Source organism: Ogataea philodendri (genome assembly GCF_020536065.1).
Source record: "Ogataea philodendri strain CBS6075 chromosome Unknown scaffold14, whole genome shotgun sequence".
Lineage (NCBI taxonomy): Eukaryota > Fungi > Ascomycota > Pichiomycetes > Pichiales > Pichiaceae > Ogataea > Ogataea philodendri.
The window spans coordinates 250,223-274,915 of record NW_025764159.1 but is presented as its reverse complement, the minus strand read 5'-3'; the positions used below and the strand labels follow the sequence as shown (position 1 = coordinate 274,915).

At 50.7% G+C, this 24,693-nt stretch overlaps 21 protein-coding genes across 21 annotated transcripts; 13 read left to right on the top strand and 8 right to left on the bottom strand.

The window, feature by feature from the left end:
• Window positions 1–63: 63 nt before the first annotated feature.
• On the top strand, window positions 64–1,887 carry OGAPHI_006530 (uncharacterized protein; the record flags this gene model as incomplete). The annotated part of the gene is made up of 1 exon (XM_046207826.1): window positions 64–1,887. One exon carries the CDS (start codon window positions 64–66, stop codon window positions 1,885–1,887), a length of 1,824 nt encoding a protein of 607 aa, XP_046058793.1.
• Window positions 1,888–1,945: 58 nt separating this feature from the next.
• On the top strand, window positions 1,946–2,380 carry OGAPHI_006529 (uncharacterized protein; the record flags this gene model as incomplete). The annotated part of the gene is made up of 1 exon (XM_046207825.1): window positions 1,946–2,380. The coding sequence occupies one exon, from the start codon at window positions 1,946–1,948 to the stop codon at window positions 2,378–2,380; it is 435 nt and encodes a 144-aa protein (XP_046058792.1).
• Window positions 2,381–2,449: 69 nt separating this feature from the next.
• On the bottom strand, window positions 2,450–3,422 carry OGAPHI_006528 (uncharacterized protein; the record flags this gene model as incomplete). The annotated part of the gene is made up of 2 exons (XM_046207824.1): window positions 2,450–2,791; window positions 3,108–3,422. 2 exons carry the CDS (start codon window positions 3,420–3,422, stop codon window positions 2,450–2,452), a joined length of 657 nt encoding a protein of 218 aa, XP_046058791.1.
• On the top strand, window positions 3,118–5,004 carry OGAPHI_006527 (uncharacterized protein; the record flags this gene model as incomplete). Its single annotated transcript, XM_046207822.1, has 1 exon — window positions 3,118–5,004. The coding sequence occupies one exon, from the start codon at window positions 3,118–3,120 to the stop codon at window positions 5,002–5,004; it is 1,887 nt and encodes a 628-aa protein (XP_046058790.1).
• OGAPHI_006526 (uncharacterized protein) lies at window positions 4,152–6,803 on the bottom strand (the record flags this gene model as incomplete). Its single annotated transcript, XM_046207821.1, has 5 exons — window positions 4,152–4,422; window positions 4,711–4,923; window positions 5,911–6,309; window positions 6,382–6,624; window positions 6,685–6,803. 5 exons carry the CDS (start codon window positions 6,801–6,803, stop codon window positions 4,152–4,154), a joined length of 1,245 nt encoding a protein of 414 aa, XP_046058789.1.
• On the top strand, window positions 5,095–6,975 carry OGAPHI_006525 (uncharacterized protein; the record flags this gene model as incomplete). The annotated part of the gene is made up of 1 exon (XM_046207820.1): window positions 5,095–6,975. One exon carries the CDS (start codon window positions 5,095–5,097, stop codon window positions 6,973–6,975), a length of 1,881 nt encoding a protein of 626 aa, XP_046058788.1.
• Window positions 6,976–6,982: 7 nt separating this feature from the next.
• Window positions 6,983–10,294, bottom strand: OGAPHI_006523 (uncharacterized protein; the record flags this gene model as incomplete). The annotated part of the gene is made up of 1 exon (XM_046207818.1): window positions 6,983–10,294. The coding sequence occupies one exon, from the start codon at window positions 10,292–10,294 to the stop codon at window positions 6,983–6,985; it is 3,312 nt and encodes a 1,103-aa protein (XP_046058786.1).
• On the top strand, window positions 7,131–7,463 carry OGAPHI_006524 (uncharacterized protein; the record flags this gene model as incomplete). The annotated part of the gene is made up of 1 exon (XM_046207819.1): window positions 7,131–7,463. One exon carries the CDS (start codon window positions 7,131–7,133, stop codon window positions 7,461–7,463), a length of 333 nt encoding a protein of 110 aa, XP_046058787.1.
• Window positions 10,295–10,440: 146 nt separating the features above from the next.
• On the top strand, window positions 10,441–12,060 carry OGAPHI_006522 (uncharacterized protein; the record flags this gene model as incomplete). Its single annotated transcript, XM_046207817.1, has 1 exon — window positions 10,441–12,060. The coding sequence occupies one exon, from the start codon at window positions 10,441–10,443 to the stop codon at window positions 12,058–12,060; it is 1,620 nt and encodes a 539-aa protein (XP_046058785.1).
• Window positions 10,950–14,241, bottom strand: OGAPHI_006520 (uncharacterized protein; the record flags this gene model as incomplete). Its single annotated transcript, XM_046207815.1, has 4 exons — window positions 10,950–11,391; window positions 12,100–13,028; window positions 13,951–14,139; window positions 14,230–14,241. The coding sequence occupies 4 exons, from the start codon at window positions 14,239–14,241 to the stop codon at window positions 10,950–10,952; spliced, it is 1,572 nt and encodes a 523-aa protein (XP_046058783.1).
• Window positions 12,211–13,049, top strand: OGAPHI_006521 (uncharacterized protein; the record flags this gene model as incomplete). Its single annotated transcript, XM_046207816.1, has 2 exons — window positions 12,211–12,626; window positions 12,737–13,049. The coding sequence occupies 2 exons, from the start codon at window positions 12,211–12,213 to the stop codon at window positions 13,047–13,049; spliced, it is 729 nt and encodes a 242-aa protein (XP_046058784.1).
• On the top strand, window positions 13,324–16,033 carry OGAPHI_006518 (uncharacterized protein; the record flags this gene model as incomplete). The annotated part of the gene is made up of 3 exons (XM_046207813.1): window positions 13,324–14,777; window positions 14,899–15,246; window positions 15,520–16,033. 3 exons carry the CDS (start codon window positions 13,324–13,326, stop codon window positions 16,031–16,033), a joined length of 2,316 nt encoding a protein of 771 aa, XP_046058781.1.
• Window positions 14,848–15,267, bottom strand: OGAPHI_006519 (uncharacterized protein; the record flags this gene model as incomplete). The annotated part of the gene is made up of 1 exon (XM_046207814.1): window positions 14,848–15,267. The coding sequence occupies one exon, from the start codon at window positions 15,265–15,267 to the stop codon at window positions 14,848–14,850; it is 420 nt and encodes a 139-aa protein (XP_046058782.1).
• OGAPHI_006515 (uncharacterized protein) lies at window positions 15,331–18,874 on the bottom strand (the record flags this gene model as incomplete). Its single annotated transcript, XM_046207809.1, has 4 exons — window positions 15,331–15,806; window positions 16,146–16,762; window positions 16,855–18,067; window positions 18,253–18,874. The coding sequence occupies 4 exons, from the start codon at window positions 18,872–18,874 to the stop codon at window positions 15,331–15,333; spliced, it is 2,928 nt and encodes a 975-aa protein (XP_046058778.1).
• Window positions 16,201–16,821, top strand: OGAPHI_006517 (uncharacterized protein; the record flags this gene model as incomplete). Its single annotated transcript, XM_046207811.1, has 1 exon — window positions 16,201–16,821. The coding sequence occupies one exon, from the start codon at window positions 16,201–16,203 to the stop codon at window positions 16,819–16,821; it is 621 nt and encodes a 206-aa protein (XP_046058780.1).
• On the top strand, window positions 17,878–18,207 carry OGAPHI_006516 (uncharacterized protein; the record flags this gene model as incomplete). The annotated part of the gene is made up of 1 exon (XM_046207810.1): window positions 17,878–18,207. The coding sequence occupies one exon, from the start codon at window positions 17,878–17,880 to the stop codon at window positions 18,205–18,207; it is 330 nt and encodes a 109-aa protein (XP_046058779.1).
• Window positions 18,372–19,523, top strand: OGAPHI_006514 (uncharacterized protein; the record flags this gene model as incomplete). The annotated part of the gene is made up of 2 exons (XM_046207808.1): window positions 18,372–18,643; window positions 19,016–19,523. 2 exons carry the CDS (start codon window positions 18,372–18,374, stop codon window positions 19,521–19,523), a joined length of 780 nt encoding a protein of 259 aa, XP_046058777.1.
• A 13-nt stretch (window positions 19,524–19,536) lies between these two features.
• OGAPHI_006513 (uncharacterized protein) lies at window positions 19,537–20,804 on the bottom strand (the record flags this gene model as incomplete). Its single annotated transcript, XM_046207807.1, has 2 exons — window positions 19,537–20,385; window positions 20,457–20,804. 2 exons carry the CDS (start codon window positions 20,802–20,804, stop codon window positions 19,537–19,539), a joined length of 1,197 nt encoding a protein of 398 aa, XP_046058776.1.
• OGAPHI_006512 (uncharacterized protein) lies at window positions 19,709–21,573 on the top strand (the record flags this gene model as incomplete). Its single annotated transcript, XM_046207806.1, has 2 exons — window positions 19,709–20,079; window positions 20,538–21,573. The coding sequence occupies 2 exons, from the start codon at window positions 19,709–19,711 to the stop codon at window positions 21,571–21,573; spliced, it is 1,407 nt and encodes a 468-aa protein (XP_046058775.1).
• A 27-nt stretch (window positions 21,574–21,600) lies between these two features.
• OGAPHI_006510 (uncharacterized protein) lies at window positions 21,601–24,510 on the bottom strand (the record flags this gene model as incomplete). The annotated part of the gene is made up of 1 exon (XM_046207804.1): window positions 21,601–24,510. The coding sequence occupies one exon, from the start codon at window positions 24,508–24,510 to the stop codon at window positions 21,601–21,603; it is 2,910 nt and encodes a 969-aa protein (XP_046058773.1).
• Window positions 21,667–22,782, top strand: OGAPHI_006511 (uncharacterized protein; the record flags this gene model as incomplete). Its single annotated transcript, XM_046207805.1, has 1 exon — window positions 21,667–22,782. The coding sequence occupies one exon, from the start codon at window positions 21,667–21,669 to the stop codon at window positions 22,780–22,782; it is 1,116 nt and encodes a 371-aa protein (XP_046058774.1).
• Window positions 24,511–24,693: the final 183 nt, after the last annotated feature.

Below are 24,693 nucleotides of genomic sequence, written 5' to 3'. Positions count from 1 at the left end.
CTTTTTTCTTTAGCTTGATTTATTTTATTTATTCAAGGCTTAGACAAAGCCATTCTCTTATAAATGAATTATTTGGGATTTCTAGTCTTTGCATTGGTTGTTCATCTTGTTCGGGGATCCCAGAATGATTATATAGTCAAGAATCTTCCTGGACTGGACAAGATCCCTGTTGGAAAACAACCTATAATGCATGCCGGTCATTTGGAGATATTTCCAGAAAACAACACAGACATCTTTTTCTGGCGATTCTCGGATCCTGTTCGCAACAAAACGCATAAGAAACTGCACGGAGATGACCTGGTGATCTGGTTGAATGGTGGCCCTGGTTGTTCCTCGATGGACGGCGCTTTGATGGAAATCGGTCCTCTTAGAATCACCAAAGATGCACAGGTCGAGGCCAACCCGGGCTCGTGGACTGAGGTCGCAGACGTTGTGTTTGTGGACCAGCCGGCAGGAACAGGGTTCTCATACACGGATAAATTTGACACCGAGCTTGACGACGCTGCACGGGACTTTGGTGAATTTCTGAAACGGTATTTCGAACTGTTTCCGGAAGACAGTACCAAAAATATATGGTTGGCCGGAGAGTCGTATGCTGGTCAATACATTCCGCATTTTGCCACGTACATTGTTGAACACCGTCTGTTAGACCTGAAACTGAAAGGACTGCTCATTGGAAACGGATGGATTGAGCCAAACCTGCAGTCCTTAGCATATGTTCCATTTGCATTAGATAACGGACTTATTGATAGCAAGGCAGAGTATATGAACCATTTGTTGAAGAAACACGAGAAATGTCAAAAGGCGATCAACGACCCGAACAATAACGACTTCGAGGCCGAGGCATGTTCCGATGTCATTATGGCCTTACTTAAAGATACCAGAGATAAGTCCAAGCCTGCTGATCAACAGTGCTACAATATTTACGATTACCGGAAACACGATTCATATCCTTCGTGTGGAAACAGCTGGCCCGAGAAGCTGCCTGTGGTGACGGAGTTCTTGAACACCGATTCGGTGCAGGAGTCCTTGAATCTCAAGATTAGAAAGACTTGGCGTGAATGTGACGGAAAAGTTGGACTCAAGTTCCATCCTAAAAAATCGCGGATCTCGTTCGATCTGCTGCCAAAACTGCTTGAACAGATGACCGTGATGCTGTTTGCGGGCGACAAGGACATCATCTGCAACTACAAGTCGATCGAGATGCTGATCGACAAACTGGAGATCACCAAAGGCCAGACCGGGTTCGGTGACAGTTCTCCTGTGGACTGGGTGTACGACTCGTCCAGCGTGGGAAAGGTGCATTCCGATCACAACCTCACGTACGTGAAGGTGTACAACTCGTCGCACATGGTTCCATACGACTTACCGGCGGTGAGCAGAGGTCTGTTTGACATTATGACCGGGGTTGTTGAGAAACGGGACGGCGCGCTGCTGACGCCCGTGTATGACTCGGACGGGAACTATGAGTTTGTGGGCTTGGGCGACAGGGCCAAGGACGGATCCTCCAACGACCAGGAGGTGAACCAGCACCATAGCATATCGTTCTACATTGCAGAGATGGTGATTCTAGCAGTACTCGCGTATCTGCTTTGCTGTTTCTACAAGTCGTTCAACAAGAACCAGAAATCGTCGTTCCTGCGGTTTGGCTCGAAAAAGAAGAAGAAGCAAGTTCACTGGTTTGACGAGCGGGATTTGGAGCCAGAAACGCAGCAAGAACCTGACGATAAGCCCAAGAGCATGCTGGAGGCGGTGTTTTCGAAGCTCGGATACGGCACCCAGTACGACAAGGTCTTGAACCAGACGGACATTGAGATGACGGGAGGTCCGCAGTCCGAGGACCAATTCATTGTCCAGAGCGACGAGGAAGAGTTTGGACACAACTAGATGACGATTATATAATCATACTTTTTTAAAGAGAGATTTTTTCTTCACGATTAAAGACATGTCTCAAGCGTATTTGCTTTGGAAGCGGTCGTTGTTGACCGGAGGTGGGATCATAGGCACGGGTGTGCTTCTGTATATTTTTACGACGCCGACCGAGGAGCAGCTTGTTGCGAAACTTTCGCCAGAGTTGCGTGCAGATTACGAGCGCAATAAAGAGCTACGTCAGAGAGAGCAGCAGATGTTGATGGAGATTGTGAAACAAACGGCTGCGTCGAACGAGCCGATTTGGAAGACTGGGTCGCTTGTTTCGCCGTGGGACAAGGAGTTCCAGCCGTCGAGCGAAAGTTTCCTGGTGAAGCGAGAGCGATTCGAAAGAGAACAGGCCGAAGCACGCCAGAGACAGGAGCTTGAACGGCTGAAGCAGGAAGCCAAGCTGACCGAGACTGTTGTTGCGCCAAAGAGCTCGAAATGGAAGTTCTGGTCCAAAGATTAATAAAGTTTAACCTGCGAACTATTTATTATGCTGATGCCTGTATAAATGCTAAGAGAATCCGATGCGAAGTCATCTCCACCACGTTTTCTGGGTGATTGTAGTTTGTTGTTTATTAGCGTCGTCAATGGCAGCAACGATCTTCTTGATGCTTGTATCGATAACCATTCCTCCTTGGACGATTTCTTCCAAAGCGGCCTCCAGAACCTGCCACCCGAAAACGAGATCCAGCTCGCTCACGTTGCGGAAACACGTGTTGAGCACCTGCACAAACACCTGGATCAGGTCAAGAATTCCCAGCTCGCTCTCCTGTTGGTCCACCACAAACACAAAATATAGTGTCGCATAGTGTCTATAGATGACTCTGATGTCGGAATGGTCTTCCAGCAACGGCGGAGGGGTCAGAAACGAGCACTGGGTGTCGCTACGAGCCACAACCAGCTCGTAAACCTGTTGAAGCAACAATTGCTGTGTGGCCACGTCCACCGGCGTATAGAACTTAATGAGCCGCGGAATGCCCTTTGTGTTGACTGTATGGAGTTAGCCAATGTTGAAAAGCAAACTTACATATTAAAACAGAGTGTATCATCAAGGCAAGTAAAAAATAACTTGGCACTCCGCCTCCTCTTACTCAAACTTCCCAAATGCGTTTGAGAATTAGTTTTTTTTTCAACCTTTTAAGCACTATCCAAGCAAAAGGAGCAAATACCATCAGACTTTGTACTTATACCTTGTGTTGAATGTCATCTCTCAAGAAGCTTTTCAGAAGAAACAAGTCTTCGAGCTCCCAAAGTCTCCCGGAAACACGCTCCACGAAAAAGAGCGAACCCTCAAACGCGGATTCTGCGGGTCCCACAAGCGTTCCTTTGACTGGCTCAAGAACGTACTCGGACTCCATCAAGAACTCCAGGGCTCCTCGCAGAGCGTCTCGTACAGACTCCAAGAGACTCTCGTCTTTGCCAACAACGTTCCTTAGACAGGGCAACTCTCCTGCTCCGCGTACCCTTTCGCTTGGGAATGCGCTCGCTGAGCCGAAGGATAACATTAATAAATTGCCCGAGGAGCTGGTTCCCGTGGTGACTCTGCTACATGCGCAGAACGCCCGCTCCTACTGCGAAATGAGCGTCCAGGTGCCCTTACAAGAGGCCGACTCGCTCTCGTGGGTGTACGTGAGTGCCAAGTTGAGTGGAACAGAACTCGCCATATGGGAAATGGACTCCCAGACTTCACAGGAATTGAGAAACGACGACAACGGCGGGTTCAAGCCAATATACATCAACATCCTGGACGCACATTATTCGTACTCCAGTTCTCCAGACAAACACGAGCTCAAGATCACCTTGACGGAGTCCAGACTGTACTTGCTCAAGTTCGACTCCAAACAGGACATTGACCGTTTCTACGCTGCCTTACTTCTGGCCCAGTTTGAAAACAGACAGTTGCAGGAAAGCTTTACGGGAGCTCTGTTTTCGAGCAAAGCCATCTACTTCTCCGATATTCGTACCCTGCTGGCTCCAACTAACAACAACGCCAAGGAAGAATGGTGTGTTTTACGGTTCCCATTCTTGAACGACAAGTGGATCCGTTGCTTTGTGGTGGTGACTCCGAACGTTGGGTCAAAGAAACCGGGCAGTGTCAAGATATACACCTCCACAACGAAATCCAAGAAACATCTGTTGGCCTCGGTCAAGTCTGCGCGTTCGTGTGTGGCTGTTTATCCCGAGAATCCAGAGTTCATCGATAACAACTCCCTTATTCGTCTGAACGGTCAGATCTACATCAACGAGGGATTGCTGGAGAAAGTCATTTCTGGAGAGGTGGACACCTCTGCGCACAACGGAACACGAAGCCGGTCTTCCTCGATCGGTGTTGTTCGCAAGATCTCGAACTCGTCGCTGATCTCGGCCAAAAACAAAGACGCCAACAAGTCGCCTCCACATTCGAGGTCTGCTTCCTTGGGCAAGTCCGGGCTCCATAAAAGAGTCAACTCGACTCTTTCGATGGACTCTGGAAAACGCAAGATCGAGCTTAAGGAAACGGACTTTCTGTATCTTTTGCCCGAGTCTCACTCTGGCGTGAAGCCAACAGAGATCATGATCAGACTGCTGATTCCAATCATGAACTCGTTCAGACTGTACGGACGTCCAAACAAGTTCATTTCCAGCAGAGACGACAGAGAGTCTCTTTTATTTGGTCTTCCACAGCTACCCCACACGCAATATCTGGACGACGCGCTTGCGTTCCAGCTTGTTTCTTTAAATGTCGACAACTCGCTTGCTGAAAACTGGTCCAGCTGGGACTGGATGCAGGTGTTCAAGGAGATGGTGTTCTACAAGCTCTCTACGGGCTGGCAAGGTTCTGGATCGCTCATCGAGACGTTTAAGGACGGCATGGTGTACAACAAGGGCAAACTCGAGGAGTATGAGAACTTTGACGACAACTTTGACGACCCGATCGAGGACTTCGTCGACTTGGCCGACTCCAAACACGACTCTTTGGATATTGTGTCTCCACAGCTGTCTGCGGCTCCGCCAATCAACTCTCCGCTGGGAGATTACTACAGCCGGCCAGGAAGTCCCGTCTTGGAAGACTTGGACAGAGTTCCGCTGGCAAGAGTCCCTGTCTAGTTCCTGTTAGGTAATCCATAACATGCAATGCACACAGCCTGAAATTTTGGCCCGTTGTTTAAATATTTAGTAATTTCTTGTTTCCAGCAGATGGGGTCTTCGAAGCTTTACGCGCGCTTAAGAGCCGCCGAGATCCAAAACGAGCTCCGGGAAAGCGAGAGGAAGTCGCGATCCAGCGTTCTGCGCAAAACGGCGCTTAAGAAGATCGTCGCCAACATGACTATGGGCAATAACGAGATGGTGGTGTTAGCTGGCGAGGTATTGGCCCTGTTGACCGATTTGGGCCAGGACTTGGAGGTCAAGCGGCTCGTTTACTTGTATTTTGCCACATACTACCAACAGCGGCCAAACGAGTGTCTGAAGTTGCTCCCGTTCCTGGACAAGGACTCGCGGAGCCCGTCTTCTATTCTCCGCTCCCTGAGCATCCGGACGATCGCCTCAATTCCCCTGCCCGAGTACGTGGCCCGCGCAAGCACCTGGGTCGGCGAGTCCATGTTCGACAAGGACGCGTCTGTGCGCAAGACAGGAGCCTACGCCGTTTCACGGATCTATCCGCACGCTTCAGAGCCGACTAAGAAACAGCTCTTGCAGGACCTCAACCGACTGCTGCACGATCCGTCGATCTTCGTCATCGCCGCCGCCGTCGACTGTCTGTATGATCTCGTGGATAACCAGGAGGGGCTCCAGCTGTCGATCGACCGCAACAACTGTTTCCGCATAGTGGACCAACTGCCGAACTGCGACGAATGGAGCCAGATAAGTTTGCTCAACTCCATCATGGCGTTTGTTCCGCAAACTGAGGATGATGCTGTCTTGCTTGTGGAGAAATGCATCCCGCTACTGCAGCACGGCAACTCCAGCGTCGTTCTCAACGCTCTCAAGGTGATTGTGTATTTGAGCAACTACATCCGCAATTTCGTGGACGTTCTGCCGGTGATCCCCAAACGGGTTTCCGGGTGCATTTCGAACCTCATGTCCAAGCCCGCAGAGATCCAGTTCCTCACCATGCGGAACGTGATTCTGTTGCTGCTCGACAAGGCAGAGATGCTCAATCTTTCTGTTTCGATGTTTTTTTGCCAGTTTGACGACCCGGTGTACATCAAGGACACGAAACTGGAACTGATCTTTTTGCTGGCCAACGAGAGAAATATTGACGTGGTGCTGCACGAGCTTGAGGAGTACGCCTTGGAGATCGACGACCAGATGGTGCGCAAGAGCATCCGTGCAATCGGAAACCTTGCCATCAAGATCCCTGCTGTGGCCGACCGGTCGGTCGACATGCTTGCGGACCTGCTTGCTTCTTCGCTTCCGCACATCGTCCAGGAAACTGCCGTCATTCTCAAAGACATTCTGCGTAAATATCCGGGGAGATATTACCATTTGATCGAGGCATTGGTTGCAAACGTGGATTTGTTAACTGACTCCGACTCCCGCGGGTCTATTTTCTGGATCCTGGGAGAATATAGCACCTCGATCGCCAACTCGGCAGATATCCTTACGTCGCTGTACCAGTCGTTCGATTCGGAGTCGACACAGGTCCAACTTACCGCTCTCACAGCAATTATAAAGACGTATCTGGGCTCACCGTCGAAAAAGACCGAGACCTTGGTGTTGGACGTGCTGCGCAAGACCACACAGGACGTGGACGAGCCCGATCTGCGCGAGCGTGGGTTCTTCTACTGGAGACTGCTCTCGTCGCACCAGAACATCAAGGACATTGTCAAGCCTGCGCTGCCAATCATAGAAACTTCCAGCGACAAGTTGCCGGCCGAGGTGCTGGAGGAGCTGGAGCTCAACATTGGATCGCTGGCCTCTATTTATCTGCGGCCGACACAGCAGGTGTTCCGCCTGGCCAAACCTAAACGGCTGCCTGTATCGCCTGCGCTCGCGCGCACCGAGTCGCGCGCCTCATCGCAGCCGTTCTCCGAGGCCCCTTCCAGAGCAACCTCGTCTACGTCTGTTTATAAATGACGTTCCATTACAATTCCTTGACTATATCGTCGTCGCTGAACTCATCCTCAGACACCACAACGGCCGGGTTGTCTTCCAGCTTGACCTGCAAGCCCTCCTCATCCTCCTCCTCCTTGACCACCGGCTGCAACGGCGCGGTTGCCGTGCGCACGTCGATGATCTCCAGATCTGGCGACAGCTTGACCGAACCCAGGTCGGCCGGAATAATGGTCTCGATGTCGATCTGCGGCATGTTGGGCTCGGGCCCCATGGGGATCATGTCCATGTCGAGCTCCTGGCCTATGATCACCGCCAGAATGATGATCGCCGCATACTTGGACAACACCAGCGAGTTCTCCTTGCAAAAACTGGCTGCGCAGCAGTTCGGACACCCCCAGTCGCAGTCGCACTCCACCAGCTTCTGTAGCGATTTCTCAAGAACAGAGTCGATGTTATCGAACGCTTTTGTACTCAAACCGGACCCGTACTGGCCGCCCTTGTTGTCGTAGAAGATGAGCCGTGCCGGCCGTTTGCGCTGGGTCTGTCGCTTGGCGAACTCCTTCTCGGGCGCCTTGCACTCCGTCTGTATCTCGTCCAGCCCAGACAGAATGTACAGCGGGAGCACGCCCATCAGAGCGTGTTGTGCGGCGTGGATCCCGCCTGCAGCGTTCAGGTCCTTGCTTTTAATCAGCTCCAACGCCTTGCGCGGGATATCGATCCAAATGCCCTTCGAACGCACCAGAACAGGCGGGTTGTTCACTTCCACTGCGTCCAGGATCTTTTTGTCCCTGTCCATCTTGAAAAATCCAAACACTACCGTCGTGGACAGGATCTTGCCGTAGTAGATGGGCACGTCGCTGTAGTTGGTGGACCGGATCCGTTCGATCTCGTATGGGTCCACATTCGTGTAATCGCGCTGCGACGTCGACCAGTCCACGTTGGCACGCTCCACTTTGGCGTATTTTTCGTCAGCGTTGAACTCTTTCACCAAATACGACAGACCTTGGTGAATAAATATTCCTCCGTCGTAAAGAGTGAAACTGGTCCGCGAGGCTTCCACCTCCTCGATCACAACGTTGCGGCCGTTCGTGATGTCCACCACCGCGTACATTTGCTCCTCGATCGCACGTATAGACACGTGCGCGGAGGGCCACGGTAGAAACCGCGAGTTGCAATGGTAGCTACCAGAATCTGCGTCTTTTTGCAACCGCGACTCGCACACCTGTTTCACCAGCTCGGGGCTGCCAAAGTACCGCCGGTTGATGGTGTCGATGTCCAGCGGCCGCTCGAACGCTGCGCACTGCAGATGGCCTTCCAGAACCACCACGTTCTCAAAGTCCAGCACCAGGTCCGGGTAGTTCGACCCGACAAACTCCTCGGGGTGTTTCATGTAGTACTGGCTGACCGGGTCGCCGCCGCCAACCAGCAACGTGAGCGAGTCGTTGTTTCTTCGGCCCGCACGCCCGCTCTGCTGGTGGAAATTGGCAATCGAGATCGGGAATCCGCACATCACCACCGCGTCCAGCGACCCGATGTCGATACCCAGTTCCAGAGCGTTTGTTGAGATGATGGCCTTCAAATTGCCACGGAACATCTGCTCCTCGATCTTGCGTCGGTCGCTTGGCGAGTATCCGCCACGGTAGCTCATAATACGGCCAATCAGCTCAGTGTGGCCGTCTGCCGTTAATAAGTACCGGATCTCCTTCATCAGCAGCTCCACGACTTTGCGCACAACACAGAAAACAATCGTCCGCACGCCGTTGCGCACCATCTCAATCAAAACCTTTGCGGTTTCCGTGATGAAAGGCTTGCGGCCGGCCAACGGGTCGCCAACGTCAATGAGCGGCGGATTCCACGCAACAATGTGTTTCCCGCCGTGCGGCGAGCCGTCCTCGTCGATGCTGACGATGTCGTTCGTCGGCAGCCCGAAAATGTCCTGCATGTGTCGCACGGGCTGTTTCAGTGTGGCCGAGCACGAAATGAACACCAACCCGTTGTTGCCCAGCATCGAACACACGCGGCGCAGTCTCCGCATCACCAACGCAACGTGCGACCCAAACAAGCCTTTGTACATGTGCAGCTCGTCCACCACAACGTACTTGAGGTTGCAAAGAAACCGTCGCCAGTATTGGTGGCTCGGAAGAATGCTCTGGTGCAACATGTCTGGGTTGGTGAAGATGACCGATGCAGACGACCTCACGTGGTCTCTGTTGCGTTTCTCTGTGTCGCCGTCGTACGTCTCGACGACCGCGCTGCGAAGAGCAGGAATCACGTTCAACAGATCTTTCAGTGACCGTCTCTGGTCCTGCGCAAGAGCCTTGGTTGGAAAAATGTACATGGACGTGACACTCGGGTCGAGCTCCAGCGCCGTGATCACAGGCAACTGGTAGATCAGCGACTTACCCGATGATGTGGACGTCGAGATGATCACGTGGTGGTCCTGGTGGATGTGGTTGAGCGCTTCTGCCTGGTGAGAGTAGAAGGACTCGATGTTTTTGGTAGCACGCAGAGCTTCCAGAACAACGGGGGACAGCTCGAAGTCGAGCTCACCCGTGCGCGACGCCCGCGGCTCGATCTCCAGCTGGCCGTTCTCGACAATCTGGTTTTCGTAGAAATCAGTCTCCTTCAGTTTCTGGATCAGTTCCGGGATAGTTATTCTTGTCTCGTTTGCGTTTGGCTCCGACGTGTTCTTCACCATCTCCTCGATCGGGTCCACGTACTCCTTTGGCTTGGGGACCATTTTCTCCGCCTTCTTCGTAAGCTGGTCCCATGGATCTTCTCCCTTTGCAGCGCACGCCGTCAGAAACTCCTCCACCGCAACATGGAACTTTTTGTTCCGCTTAACAATCATCTTTTTGATCGAGTCCTGCGTGTACACAGGCAGTCTGATCTCTGTCACGTACGACGAACGCGTCTTGCTCTTGCGTAGGTCGCCATCAATAAACTCGAAAACCAACAGCTGTTTCGACAACTTGTCCTGCTCGTCCTCCTTGATGTCGTAGATATCAGACTCTTTCTGCTCGTACCCATCTTTCCAGCTAAAATGTTTCTCTTCCAGCACAAACTGGCTCTCGTCCACGTACTTGAACAAAATATCTCGCGGAACAAGCGCCTGAACCCGCGCAACATCAACCAATTCCAACGGTCTTCCTATCGCCTTCTCCACAGAAGGTTTAAGCAGATCAATGGTTGTGATAACATGTTTCCGTGACGAGAGAAACGTAAAGTACGAGTTGAGCCGGAAATGGATATTCTCCAGCTCCTTGAACGAGCTTGGCCAATCGTCGATCTTGATTTTCTTCGGGTCTGGCCCGCCACCCAAAGATCTCTTGATAGACATGAATTAATTTAAAAAAAATATAGCTTTTTTTTTGTATGAATGATGCTTTTACCGTTTCCACCTTTTCGATAAACGGAAACGCAAGATCGGCCAAGGCGTGTAGCCGTTGTCGAAAGCTTCATAAGAAGTGTATTTTTCGTGAGGATATGGAGGCATGCGAGCTGTGTTCCAAAACCAATTTCGACTGTGAGCTCAGATACCCTCAAGCCAAACGGTCAAAGCCCAGCTCGATGTCCTCATCTCCAACACCGTCAATTCTCGATTACGACAGAATCTACGCTAACGCAATGAAGAACTCAAAAAATAAATACCAATTCATCACCACTTCCCATCCATTGGCCCCATTATTCAGTAATGACTCTTTTCTGGCATTGTCTGACGGAGAACTGTTTAACCTCTTTTTCCCATGGAGAGACCTGTTTTTGCCGCAGAGAGAACAATACGCGCGTCCGCTCAATGTGGATCAGGAACTGCTGGAGTACGTCGAGATGAAAGGAGCATTCAAGAAGGCTCCTTACCAAACACAACGCAAATTGGTCCAACTGTATCTGGACAACCTGTACCCGTTGTATCCCGTTGTGGACCGCGATATCATCAACCATCTGGACGAGACGCCACCTCTGCTTCTTAACGCAATGATGATGTGCGGAGTGCGCTACGATACGGACCTGGACCCAGACGAAATCAGGTCGACCGCAGAACAGCTTCGTCGCAAGTGCGAGCTTCTGAAACTGTGCGAGCTAAATAAAATCACGCTGATCCAGGGGTTCTTGCTCATGAGCAACCAGGAAGAGGCCCCCACGGGACCCCAGGTCGCTAGAGAGTACGTCAGTCGTGCATGTATTCTGATCATCGACCTAGGTCTCCATAACAACGCTGCCAAGAACCAGCTTTCGAAATTTGCCAGCAACTCGCCAGACCATAGCACAGGGTCGATATACTTCCGTCTGTCGTACAAAGTGTCGCTTCTGACGCGCCTGTTCTGGACATCGTTCTGTTTGGACAGGGTTCTGTGTTCCACCAGCTCTGCTACCATGATATACAGCAAATTGGACTTGGCCGTGGATATCTTCAGATTAGACGACTTTGACGGCAACCTGGCCGACTACGAGATCTTCATGCGTTGGTATAAGATTTGCGATCTTCTGGAACGGGTGTTGGTATCCCGCTACCGTCCTCCAGGAAACAGATCCTTGGATCACAATCTTGAACGAGACATTGTCACGTTGTGTCACCAGGACACCGAGTCGGAGGTGGGCGACGTCATTGGCAAGGCTTATGTGTGTTTCCTGAAAACGTTCAGTGCATACTGCGCAATCATGTTTCTGCGATCCAAGGTGGACTTTATCTGTTTGCTCGAGGACGAGATCAAGGGGCAGGAACCGGTGGTTTCCGACTCGCCGCTCACAGACAACAAGATGTACCATTTGTCGTGTGTTTCCCGCACGATTGTGGAACAAAGCAAAGGACCACAAGTGCAACACATCATCTCGATCCACGCGGTGTTGCACGTAATTGTGCTGCTACATTTGGAAATCGAAGCCCGACAACAGGTGCAAGTTCCAAACGGATCGCAGGACCCGCTCGCTCTGCTGGGCTACAAAAAGGAAATGTTCAACGACTGTCTGCGATTTCTGGAAAGAAACAGCAAAAAATGGTTCTTCAGCGCGGCTTGCTACCATCTTTGTGAAGAACTTGTCTCTACACCAGCGAAAAAAATTAAAAGCTCCCAAGACTTGCTTGCTCTTCTATTTGGAAACGAATAAGTTCCTCAATACATTTATTATCAGATATATGACAACTACTCGTCAAACTCCTCGTCAGAATCCTCGGATTCCATTGCGTTCTCCAACTCTTTTCTTTCCAAAAGAGCCTGTAATTCGGCATCTTCAGTAGCAGTGACGGCCTTTGGAGCCATGGCCACGTCGCACACTCCGCCATATTTGGTGATGATCTGGTTCACTTTTTCTATGGCCTCGTTCAAAATGTTAATTCCTGTTTGTTTGTCTAGAGATTGGGTGGTGATAACGTATCTTGGTGCAGCCACCAATTTCACCTTGATCTGGTTCTGTTCTGTACTCAGAGCCTCGGCGGCAGTGAGAGCCTCTTTGATAGCGCTGATTCCCTCGTACGAGAAACACGACACTTCGATGTCTGCTCTGCACTTGATGGCCTGCGGAGTCAGTCTTCTGGAAATGTGCTCCTTCAGGTCTTCCAACACCTCCTCAGAAGGCGGAGTTATTTTGTTGAAGATGGTTGGGTCGGTGATGGAGATCCGGAACGCGTCGAACGAGTGGCCGTATTCTCGGCTCAAAGGCCAAGCAATCGTCTCGTACAGCTTCTCCAAAGGAATGTTGTATTTCTCGGCACATCTTCTCAAAATCGAGTGCACAGCCTTGGACTTGTTGAATCTCTCTTCACACTTGACGATTTCCTCAGAAGACACTCTTCTCTTGGACAGGTCGATGTATCCCTTGTCCTTGTCGACTCTCAGCACGACCGCGACTTCGTTTCTTCCCACTCTTATAAGTTTTTGGATGGATCTAATACGTCTTCTGGACAGTTCCGACAACAGAACCATACCTTCAATATTGTCGTATTCGAGCAGCTTGACGTAGGCCCCCATCTCAGCGATCTGCTGGACGTTGACCATCACCACCTCGTCCACCTCGGGGTACTTGTTTTCGTAGAATCTGCAGTTAGATGTGCTCATGGTGGGCAATGGGTCGATGAACTAAAAATTTTCAGAAATTAACGTGAAAAAAATGGAAGACGATTATGTAAGCGGTGAGTAGAAAGCAGAGCGCGGTTCGTGGTGGACAAGTGGACGAGTTGATTGAGCAGTGGCTGAAGGGGTTGTTTGACAGTATTGGCGGTGGTACAGGTTCCTATTTGAGATAAGTATATGTTTAATTTTTCATATTCTTTTTACTGTGCTTCGTCTTTTCTCCTCTGCCACTCCCCACTGGCCCCCACGATCGAAATTCAGATTAGCTATTTATTTGTATTTATTTTTGCCTTCTGATATCATGTCGCTTAGGGGTAAGTTGCCGCCAAATAATCTAACGCCAGTCATTGTGAAACATTCGGGCAAGTCGTATCCGGTCGAGGTCGATCTGAGCGAGCCGGGGCTCACTTTCAAGCTCCAGATCTACTCATTGACCAACGTTCCCCCGGAAAGACAAAAGGTTTTGCTCAAGGGTGGCCAATTAAAGGACGATAGCGATCTTAGCGGGTTCAATTTGAAAGAGGGCCAGACCATCATGGTGCTTGGAACGGCAGACGCTCCTGTGGAGACTCCAAAACAGGAGATCAAGTTTGTCGAGGACCTGGACCCTAAGGATCTCAACTTCAATCCAAATAACGAGCCATCAGGACTGGTCAACCTCGGAAACACGTGTTACTTGAACTCTTCGTTGCAATCGTTGTATGCTGTGGATGAGATCCGCGACAGACTCGCGAAATACTCGAAAAACGGCACGGGTCCCGAACAGAACCTGGTGTTCAATCTTAAGGAGCTGTTTGAAAAAATGCAGCAGCGCAAACAGAGAATCACGCCGCTCAATTTCCTCACTACGATGCGGCTGAACTTCCCTCAGTTCAGCGAGCGGGACGACCACGGGTTCTACAAGCAGCAGGACGCCGAAGAGGCATACTCGCAGATCCTGAGTGCTGTGCAACGGCAATTGAGTGGATTGGAGCAGTTTTTCAAAATCGAGTTCAAAACAACAACCCGGTGCTTGGAGACCTCGGAGGACCCTGTTTACGGGTACGAGGAGGCTCTGAAGCTGGATTGTCACATCAGCATCAACACCAACTTTCTGAAAGACGGGCTGCTTAGCAACCTGAAGGAAACCATAGAGAAGAACAACGAGTCGTTGGGCCGCAACAGCGAGTACGAGATCAGTCGTAAGATCACGCGGCTGCCAAAGTACCTGACTGTGCATTTCGTTCGGTTTTTCTGGAAAAGAGACACGGGCAAGAAGTCCAAGATTCTGCGTAAAGTGCAGTTCCCGTTCCAGCTTGACCTGATCGACCTTGTTGACGAGGGCTCGAAGGAGGACAAGGCCAAGGTCAGAGACGCCATTTACAAGGTGGAAAAACAGAACGAGGAGGAGAGCCGGGCTTTCAAGAAGAGCAAGCTTTCTGCGGATCTGAGCACCAGAGAACAGTACAACCAGCAGCAGCAGGAGCTGGACAAGTTGAAGGAGAAATGGGCCACCAATTTCAAAGGTGCGTTGCCTGAGTCGTACGACGCGTCATCGGGAGAAAACCCGTCCTCGTTGTACGAGCTGGTGAGTGTTATTGCTCACCAGGGCTCGTCTGCAGACTCGGGCCATTACCAGTGTTTCGTCAAGGACCCACAAGACCTGACTGGCGACAAGTGGTTCAAGTTCAATGACGACAAGGTGAGTGTTATTGGAAGAGACAAGATCGAAGCGCTTGCCGGGGGCGGCGAAGGAGACTCTGCTCTGATCCTAATGTACAAGGCTGTTGGAATATAAAATAGGTATATTTTAATACACTCTAGATAGCGGATGAAGGCTGTGCCGTTAGTGTTTGGCGAGTTTTTTGAACTTCTCGACCTCGTCCCAGCAATTGAGAGGTTTGTCCTTGTTGGCTTTGATGCAATTAGCGACGGCCGTTTCTGCCTGGACGAGTGACGCGGATTTGACCGGTTTGGCGTCGTTGAGCTTTTTCAGGCCGTCGGCCGCCTTTGTCAGCTGCTCGTTCACGGACGCGACGCTAGCACCGTCGTCCTTGGCTGGCAAAAGAAGCGACGAGAGCTTTGCGTCGAGTTTGGCGAGCTTGTTGTTTTCCAGCGACTTGAGCTTCTTGTTGACCTCTTTTTCAACAACCTGGGCCGAAACTTGCTGTCTAGAGAAGTTTGTCTCGACAGAACTGTCCAGAGACGAGATGAGACTGGAGCTGAACTCGACGGGGGTCTGCGGGTAGAACGTTCTTGAAGACATTAAATGAATAAAAAAACAGAGTTGGTGCAAGGGTTTAAACTGTAATTCTCCTATATACGCAAACTAGACAGCAGTCTTGACCTCGAAGAACCGTTTGAGGTAGAACACCTGGAACAGCGAGTTGAGCACCACGACGATTAATTGGAACACAGACCAGTATTTGACTCTGCTGTTTGTGCTTTCTGCGGTGTTTCTATGGGTTCTTTCTCTGACCACAATGTAGTTTTGCTCGTTCTTCACGTCGTAAACGAGCTCCATCAGTTTTCTGACAGAAAAGTCCAGGTTGTCGTTCGAGTTGTCGTTCACGTCCACGTACACCACGCCGTGCACGTTGAACGACACGTCTTTAGTCTTGATCGACGACCCTTCGTTCGAGAAACAGTACTCGAACTTGCCCGCCTCCTGGGCCTTGATCTGCACCTCGCCGTGCGAAACGTCGCTCATCTTCTCCATGATTCTGCCGGACGGCGCCTTGATCCAGAAATCGGCTGTGAGTTGTTCCGTGGAGTCTCTGTCGCGGTCGGTGATTTGGAACGTCACTGCGAGCTCGTCCTGGGCCTTGAGCACCTCGAAGAAGCACTGCTTGCCTCTGGCAGGTAGCAGGGCCACATGCGCGAGCGCAGGCACGATCAGCAGCAGGGATATCAGGAAGTGTCTCATGGCAAAACGTAAAAATAAACAAGATTTTGGTGGGTTTTTTTCAGCGACCTTTGCGTGCAGCGACGGACACCACCACAGCAGACGGGTCGAGAAAAATGCGCAATAAACGGTATTACCAGAACTGTAGTCGCCTGGTGTCTCCATCTAGTCACTCCAGTGTTCCCTCCACAGCTGCTCCCACCACCCTTCTGCTGGACCCCCCACTCGCCAGATATTACGAGCCCGGACGCGTCGCGATGCTAAAAATATTCCTTTTTTCTTGTTGTTTTCCCAATGCTCGCCAGACTGCTCTCCCTCTCGTGTCTGCTGACCTACGTGGCGGCTACCGCCCTCACGTTCACGCTTCAGCCCAATGAAAAGTCGTGCTTCTACATCTTCAACCAGAACCAGCGCGCCAACATCGGCTACTACTTTGCTGTCCAGGCCGGTGGATCGTTCGACGTGGACTACACCATCAAAGCCCCAGGAGGCAGAATCCTCGCCAACGAGCAGAAACAGAGACAGGGCGACTACATCTTCACCGCAGACCTTATTGGAGAGTACGAGTTCTGTTTCTCGAACGAAATGTCCACCTTTGCCGAGAAAGTCGTGGACTTTGAGATCAAGGACAACGACGAGTTCAAGGCGTCGTTGCCTAACGCCCCGGCAGAAAACACAGCCGTCGAGGGAATGCAGGCTTCTGCTTTGCGGATCGAGGAGAAATTGGGCCAGCTCTCCAACACCCTCCAATACTACAAAACAAGAAACAACAGAAACCAGTCCACCGTCAAGTCCACCGAGAGCCGGATCTTCTGGTTTTCGGTGTTCGACGTGGTTCTCATGTGCAGCATGGCGGCTTTCCAGGTGCTCGTGGTCAAGTTCTTCTTCCAGGGCTCCAGAAGACAGCTGGTGTAAATATCCTAATTATTCTAACCACTCACTAGATACACAAATAAATAGCTGATCACGCTGCCCACAAGCAGCCCCACGTTGATCAGAAACGCGGTGAACCCGCCAGCAGCCTTTTTCTCGCGGTCTGTCGTCAGCAGCGTGCCGATAGCCATGAAACACGACGAAAATAGCTGTCCGTTCGATAGTCCAAACAGAAACTGCAGCACCAGGTACACAAAGTCGCCAAACACACGGCTGTGGCCCCGCACGTTGCACATCAAAAACAGCGGCACAAACACCACCCGTGCCACCGCGTAGCCGATCAGCCGGGTCTGGTTCTGCAGCACAAACAGCGGGAACGCGGTGATCACACGGCCCGCCAGGTCGCCCAGGTTCCACAGCAGAAACGCGATCGGCACAAAGTACTTCTTGTCGACGCTTTTCGAGAAGATGTTGGACGCAAACACGGGGAAAATCAGTGTCAGCGACAGTGTAAGGAAAATGGCGATCTGCACGTACTTGAGAATGTCCCATAGTTCACGGAATGACACGTGTGTATCCTGGTCCTCGACCTCGGAGTCAAGACTGTTAGCGTCGTCGCTGAGTTTCTGGAACTGGCCGGCTTTTTCTTTGTACTTGTATGTGATCCAGAGCAGGAGCAAGCTGGCAAGGCCAATACTGAAACTGGTGAAGAAATAGTTGCGCACCTGCTGGTCTCTATTTGTCTGTGAGTTTGTGGCGAGAATGGACACGATCAACGAGATGGAGGGCAAGACGCCAGCGATGGCATTACCAACCACGCTTGCGTTCGCGTAGATAGGGCCTTCGGTGTTGACTAGGGCCAGCACGCCGACCTGGGCCAACGACGTGGCACACGAGCTCACAAACACGCTTGTCATCACGTACAGAAAGTACGGAACAACAGGCTTGTTGGGGATCATTGTGGACAACGTGAGCAGTAAAAACACCCCTGACTGCAACAGGCCTCCCATGTTGAGTCTAAATCTGTAGTCGGCACCTTTTTGGCGTTGTGAGAGGTAAAAGTTGAACATCGCAGATGTAAGCGTGGAAATCGTCATCATGGACGACGAATATGTGTCTGCCAACACCGGCCGGCTGCTAAAGGTGTCCTGGAAGTACTCGGATGCTGATAGGAAACAGTTCCAGGGCCACAAGTTGGCTATTCCGCACACCAGAAACGTTATGTACTTGAGGTTCGACAGCTTGAACGGCGGCCCCACCGGTGGCCGGAACACGACGATGTCCTGGTCTTGTAAGTTGGAAGGGTTGGTTGTCATTAAAGATGGGGGAGGAAAAAATATTTTGCAACAAGACAACTATATAAAGTGTGTTATGCATTTAAAAAGTCGATGCATTGGGCCAGAACAAGGTCGCTGTGGGTTGGTGTGACCCCCACCTTTTCGTACAGCAGGTTCCATCTGCCAGGTCTTCTACCCCCACATAGATCGTTTGCATTGCGTTTGTAAACGGGGGACCCCAAAAGGTACCTGTTGAACTCTGTGTCTGTTTGAACCGGGTAGTTGATTCTGGCGACGGCGACGCCGGGCTGGACGATGCTGACCGACTCGAGCAAACGCAGCGTTTTCAGGTCCGTTTCCGAGGACCGGTGGTTGATCAAAATCCAGTCGTATTCGGACGACTGGTCGCTCAGAAACAGTTCCAGGTTCGAACACAGGTGGGGGCGGATCTGGACAATCCCAGAAGAGTCCACCAAATACAAAAGAACTTTGCGCATGTCCTCCGACAACGAGGCGGTGTTGAAAACGGCATGGAGAACAAACTGTTTGCCGGTCTTTAAGAACTCGTTGGCCAAATACAGCACCGAGTATGCGAAATCGGTCTCGGCGCCTATGAACAGAACACTGGTGGGGGCCAATTGATCAAAGTCGGCCACCAGGTCCTGCAATTGGTTCAGGTACACGGGATCATTGCTGGAATCGAGACCAAACATCTTGATGGTGGCCAATAGAGAGTCTGGATTGTTTCTGAGCGGCTCCAACGACCGCGTGCCGACGAGCGACTCGTAGATTCCAAAACTGGGCTGTCCGGTTTGCATCAAGAATGAGATATCGGGAGAGAATAATACATGTGGGGGTAGCCTGATGTTTTTCCCCAGACCCCGATCGACGCGTCGGTTTAAAAAAGGGCCAAAAAAAATAATCGTCTTGTTTCCAATTTTCTTAGTAATGTTTAGCAGACGCTTGATCGGAGCCAGTTTGCGGCAGTTACCGCTGGTTGCTCGGCCGTTGGTGCCCGTGCGACACTACGCGCCACCCCTCGCAGACTTCACAAAGACAAAGGTCCAGAACCAGCAGTATTCGGACCATAACAGTCTGCCACTATTTATTGCCATCACCCCGGCTGCGGCCGAAAAACTCAACAGCATTTCCCTGGAGGACCACGACTCCAACCTGGCGCTCCGTGTGCAGGTGGAGAGCGGTGGATGTCACGGGTTCCAGTACCATCTCAAGCTCACGAGCATGGATACGTTCCAGCCCGAGGAGGACTCTGTGTTTGTGCGAGACGGAGCCCGAGTGATTGTGGACAAGACGAGTCTGGAGATTTTGCGGGATTCCAAGATCGACTACGTGCACGAGCTGATTGGCTCGCAATTCAAGGTCGTCGACAGCCCGTTCACCAAAAGCAGCTGTGGTTGCGGCTCGAGCTTCGACTTTGACTTTGACAAGCTCAACCAGAGTACATGAACCTTGTTATTATTCAAGTGCATAAGTCGCATATTCTCATCAGAAACGGCCACAACGATGGTCGTGGGTCCTCTTCGTCCACGTACGGCTGGAACCCGAGCTCGCTGTTGAATCGGAGCCGACCTTCGGCCAGGAACAGATACAGGTCGCATCTGATCTTTGTGAGCTGGAGTTTCTGGAAGTCGATGGCGGTGTTTTTGCGCAGGTGCTCGAACAGGGCTGCGGAGAAGTTTGTTTTCGGGAACTTGGCCACGTCTGCGCGCGGGACGTTGATCACCAGCTGCGAAAGCGCATTATTTGTGGTTTTTATGTTGGCGAACGCGAGCTCGAGCTCGCCGACCGCGGCGGAGTCCAGCTCCTCGATCGTTGAGTCCAGAATCTCTTTCAAAAACGCATCGTCCAACCTCACGGGGCTGATCAGACACCCCAGATCGTTCACCAGGAAATCCGTTGTCACATGGTGCAGTTTCGGCAGCGACTTGGTCATAAACAGCATCACGCCCGGCTGGACCTCGATGAACACAGACACCTGGAACGGCAGCACGTTGGGCAGCCTGTATCTGAGCAGGCCGAGCCGCAGACTGTGGGACTCGTACTCGAACTCTTTGATGCGCGCGCGCACCTCAAGGTGTCGCAGCACGTCAGCGAAGTCGGGCTTGTCGCTCGTGGACCGGCCGTTTGCATAGAACCGCGAGCTGGCCGGAATCAGCTGGCCCGGATTGCTGCTCTTGTACAGGTCGTTGGCCAGGATCGCGGCCACGATCTTTTTCTTGAACGCGTCGATCTCCGGGTTCGAGTCCAGCTCGTTGTAGCACAGCCGGTCGACCAGCGACTCGTGTGCCAGACTGCGCAGCTGGAACAGCTTGAAGTTGTTGTTCACGAAGATCCGTGACATTTGGAGGTAAATAAAAACGCGTGAAAATTTAGCCATACAAACTTGCTTATGTAATGGGAACCACCATTGAACGACGGACCCGAGTCTTCTAAAATGGAGACGACGGCACGAACAGCCAGATCCGACGACCTTCTGTTGCTGCTCGGTTGGTCAAAATACCCCAACAGAAGGCGTTCTGCCCCGTCCGTCTCGCACACCCGTGCACCGCCCAGATTACAGAATATTAGCCTAATAAAGATTGTGTTTTCTGTCGTAATGGGTCCCAAAGCGCCCGCCTTGAACCACGTTGTGGAGAACCCGGATACCATCCGCATGGGGGCTGCGACAGGCTCGGCTACGATCCGTCCGCTGGCGTTTGGAGACGGGTCTGAAGAATGTGTGCTCATAATTCTAAACCAGGAGATCAGACTTCCGGTAGAAGAGTTCAACAAGCTGTGGCGCAGTTCCAGATTGGTGGTGTGTGCGGACGGAGGAGCCAATCGGTTGTTCAAGTATGCTCAGAAACACGGTCTGGACCCGAAGGAACTGGTTCCGGACTATATAATCGGAGATCTGGACTCGATCGACCCGGACGTTGCGGCATACTACGTTTCGAACGGCACAAGGATGAAGAAACAGGCGTCTCAGTATTTCTGGGACCTGGACAAGTCTGTCACCCTGTGCTATTTCGCTCTTTTCTGTCCGGACTTCAATCTGGACGATTACGACGATCACGACGGTTTGAGTACCCAAAAGACAACCATCAAGAACGACCTCGAACAGAACGTGTTGGTGTACTTGTTGGGGTCGATTGGAGGTCGTTTTGACCAGACATTGCAGACAACAGCGCAATTGCTGAAATATCACACAACTATACCCAATTTCCGCTTTATTATGCGGAATAACGAATATGACGAATACATTTTGTTTGTGCCAGCGGGACAGACGTTTGTTGCATTGCCGCAGCGCGAGAAAACTCCCTCCGGTCGGCTGCAGATCGTGGGGCTTTTGCCGCTGTACGGCCCGGTCAGATTGTCCACCAAGGGACTCAAATGGGACGTCACCGACTGGGAGTCTTCCATGGCCGGCAGCATCAGCTCCAGCAATGCCCAGGTCGGAGACACCGGGTTCTTCATCGACTCGTCCGGCCCGCTGCTGATAAACATTGAAATTTGAATTTTGGCAAGTATGTACAGCGAACACTCAAACTTGGAAAAACGGATCTTTGGAAAACTGAGAAATAAAGTCCTGTAAGTTGACGCTCTTTTCATGAGGCGCTCTTTCGAGGCTCTGGATCTGAGAAGCCACGCTTTCGAACGGACTCGTGCTGTCGGGCTGCACAAACGGCACGCCAGTCGCCTTGGACATGTCGTCGTAGGTGCTGTGGCCGTTGGACCCGCTCGACGTGGTGGACGGATGGTCTGTCGTGGTGTTGGAGTGCGAAAACGTGTCACTCTCGGGCCGGTCCTTGAACGATTGTTCTGGCGACGGGTACTGCTGGCCGTTCTGCTGCTCAAACACGGGAACCTCTGTCATGTTGAAAAACGAGTACTGGTTCGTGTCGGCCTTGTAGATCTCGTCCTCTTTCATCAGTTTGTCCAGGAATTCGGTACCGTCCTCGTACAGAATCTCCTCAAACCCTTTGGTCGTGATGAGCGGCGTTTCGACGGTCTCTCTCGCGGCTGGAGTCTTGACAGAAGAAGTGCTGTCCGTGGTGGTGGCACCGGCCAGCTCCTCACGGCCCGGAAGAGTATTCAACATCTTGGCCTGTGGATACGAAAAGTCGCCGTTCAACGACTGGTCCTCGCTGGTAATCTCGTAGTTGCTCAAAAAGTTCTCAAATTGTTCCTGCTTGGTGTTCTTGAAGAAATTGAAGAAAATCTTGATGATCAAAGACACTCTCCAACAGCAGAAGAAATCGGCCTTCAACCGCACGCTGTTCAAATAGTATTCCTTCAAGTAGTGGAACATGATGATCAAGAACTGGTCGTTAGTGTTCCGGTTCAGGTCGATGTTGAGCCAGTTCAGCACCATCACCGAGTCCACAGAATTGCCAAACCGTTTCAGCAACACCTCAAATTTGAGATGGTCCGTGGTGAAGTTCTGCAGGAAAATAGACATCGTCCACAGCACACCCCTCTGGAAACAGGCCTGGATCTTGCTGGCAAAGCAGTTTTCAGATCCGTTGAAGAACCGTCTGAAGTTTTGGTGGAACTTGGTCTCGCCGTGGATCGTTTCGGACTCAGTCAAATACTTGACGAAATCAAACGTGAACTTGAACAGAATCAGAGCCGGCTCGGTCGCCTTAATGGCCTGTTCCAACTTCTCTTCCTCGTCATCGTCGTCGGCATACAGGAACAGCAAGTAATGGAGAGCGTTCAGTAGAGAAAGCAGAGTCAGCTTCACCTCGAGCTTCTTCACCTTGGAAATGTTGAAGATCCGCTCAATAGGGTCGTCGATCTTGAAACTATCGCTCAGTTCGCCGCTGTCGATCATCTCATAAACGGAGCTCAATCTGTTGTTCAAAAAGGTGTGGATCTTTCTAATATGAGCCATGAACTCGGACTTTTTAGTTCCAGACTTGTAGTTACGACACAGCTGAATAGCTCTGCGGATTAATTTAGCAGTCTCAAATTCCAGCTCCGTGTCTCTATTGATGGCGTTTTCGTTGATGATCGACTTGAGTGCTTTACCACTGATATTGATGGACATTCCACGCTTGAAGTTGTTCAAAGTGTCGTTCTCGGCAGGACTTAATCTTGGTAAAACAATGTCAAACTCATCTTCGCTAATCACCAGGGGCGTTCCAAGATCGAACGCACTGATCGTGTCCAGATAAAACAACTTGTAGAAAATCCGTCTCCATGTGTTCTTCACCTTTTCGTCTTTAAACACATCCGGGAAATGGTCTGGGTCTCTATGGGCTCCCAAAACACGGCACATCTGGATGATCAAACTTAAGGATAACGAGGCCTCATAATAATCCTCACTCAACTCTGGAGAATAACTCTGGTACCATCTCAAAAACATCAAAACCTGGACGTTCCTCAACGTGACTTTTCTAAAGATACTTTCTTCGGCAGGAATGCTCAACAAAAGATTCTTGGAAAGCTCCACAAACTGCGGGTCAATTTTGATATCCATTCTGATTGCGGTTGCCAAGTTTTCGTCCTCGATCGAACGTGGGTTTTCAAAGAACTCTTTCACATTGACAGTCAAATAGGCGTATCTCAGGATAATCAGCAACAAAGACACGATCGATGTGTTCTGTTCGTGAGTGACCTTGAAATACGGTTTTCCTTTGGCATCTGTTAGCAAGACGTAGGTAAGCTCTTCACGGAAGGTTACCTCGTCAACAAACGGAACAAGATGGTAGGCATGACTGAAAAATCGGTCAATCAAGGCGTTGATAGCGAACATAGGCGGAAGTTTGGAACTGGCCACAAATAATAAGTCGATATTTCTCGACGGAAGCGGATTCGTAAGAGTTGTGGTGGTCATTCCACTAAGTGTAGAATCCATACACAAATCCATGTCCTGATAAGCGGACTTCCTTGCCAAAGTGCTGTTATCAAACATTTTGGAATCCTCTTGGACTTTTGCTTTTTGTGAAGCAACATATTCCCTGTAGTTCTGTTCATGTTTGCGACCCATCGACTCAAATAGCAGATTCAACTGCTTATCAGCACTGATAAATGTGACGTACGAGGTGGCTCCGGAATGTAAAATCCGATTCTCCTTGAACACCATCTTGTCAAATTTGTCCGTTAATCCCATAACAGGATCATCTTTATCGGAAATGCTTTCGGTAGGTTCACTCAGAACAAAAAATAATTCGTTATAATCACTCACATTGATATTGTTGGCCTTCAAAATCTGCTCCAACTTGTTCACTTTCATCTTCAAATTTATAATCTCACTGGTGAGTTGTATCTTGTTCAAATTGTCCAAATTCTGATTGGCATATTTACAAGACTCTTGAGTCCCGTTCTTTAAACAACTCGAACATGGTTTACTACGGTCACATTTCAGTTTCTTCTTCCGACATGGTTCACAGGATATTGGAACCCTATTACGACTCTTTTTGATCTTTGAATCGTTATTAAAAGACATCCTGGCGCTTAAAATAACTTCAACGTAGAAAAGAAGACCCGTACGGAGTTAACAAGAATAATTATTACCCTAGAAAATTATTTTGATCAAGCTTAATAATTGCCTTCGTCGCAGAATAATCTTTTTGTAGACGCACACCGTCGCTGGCAAGGGGTATATAATATTCAAAAAAACTACAAAATA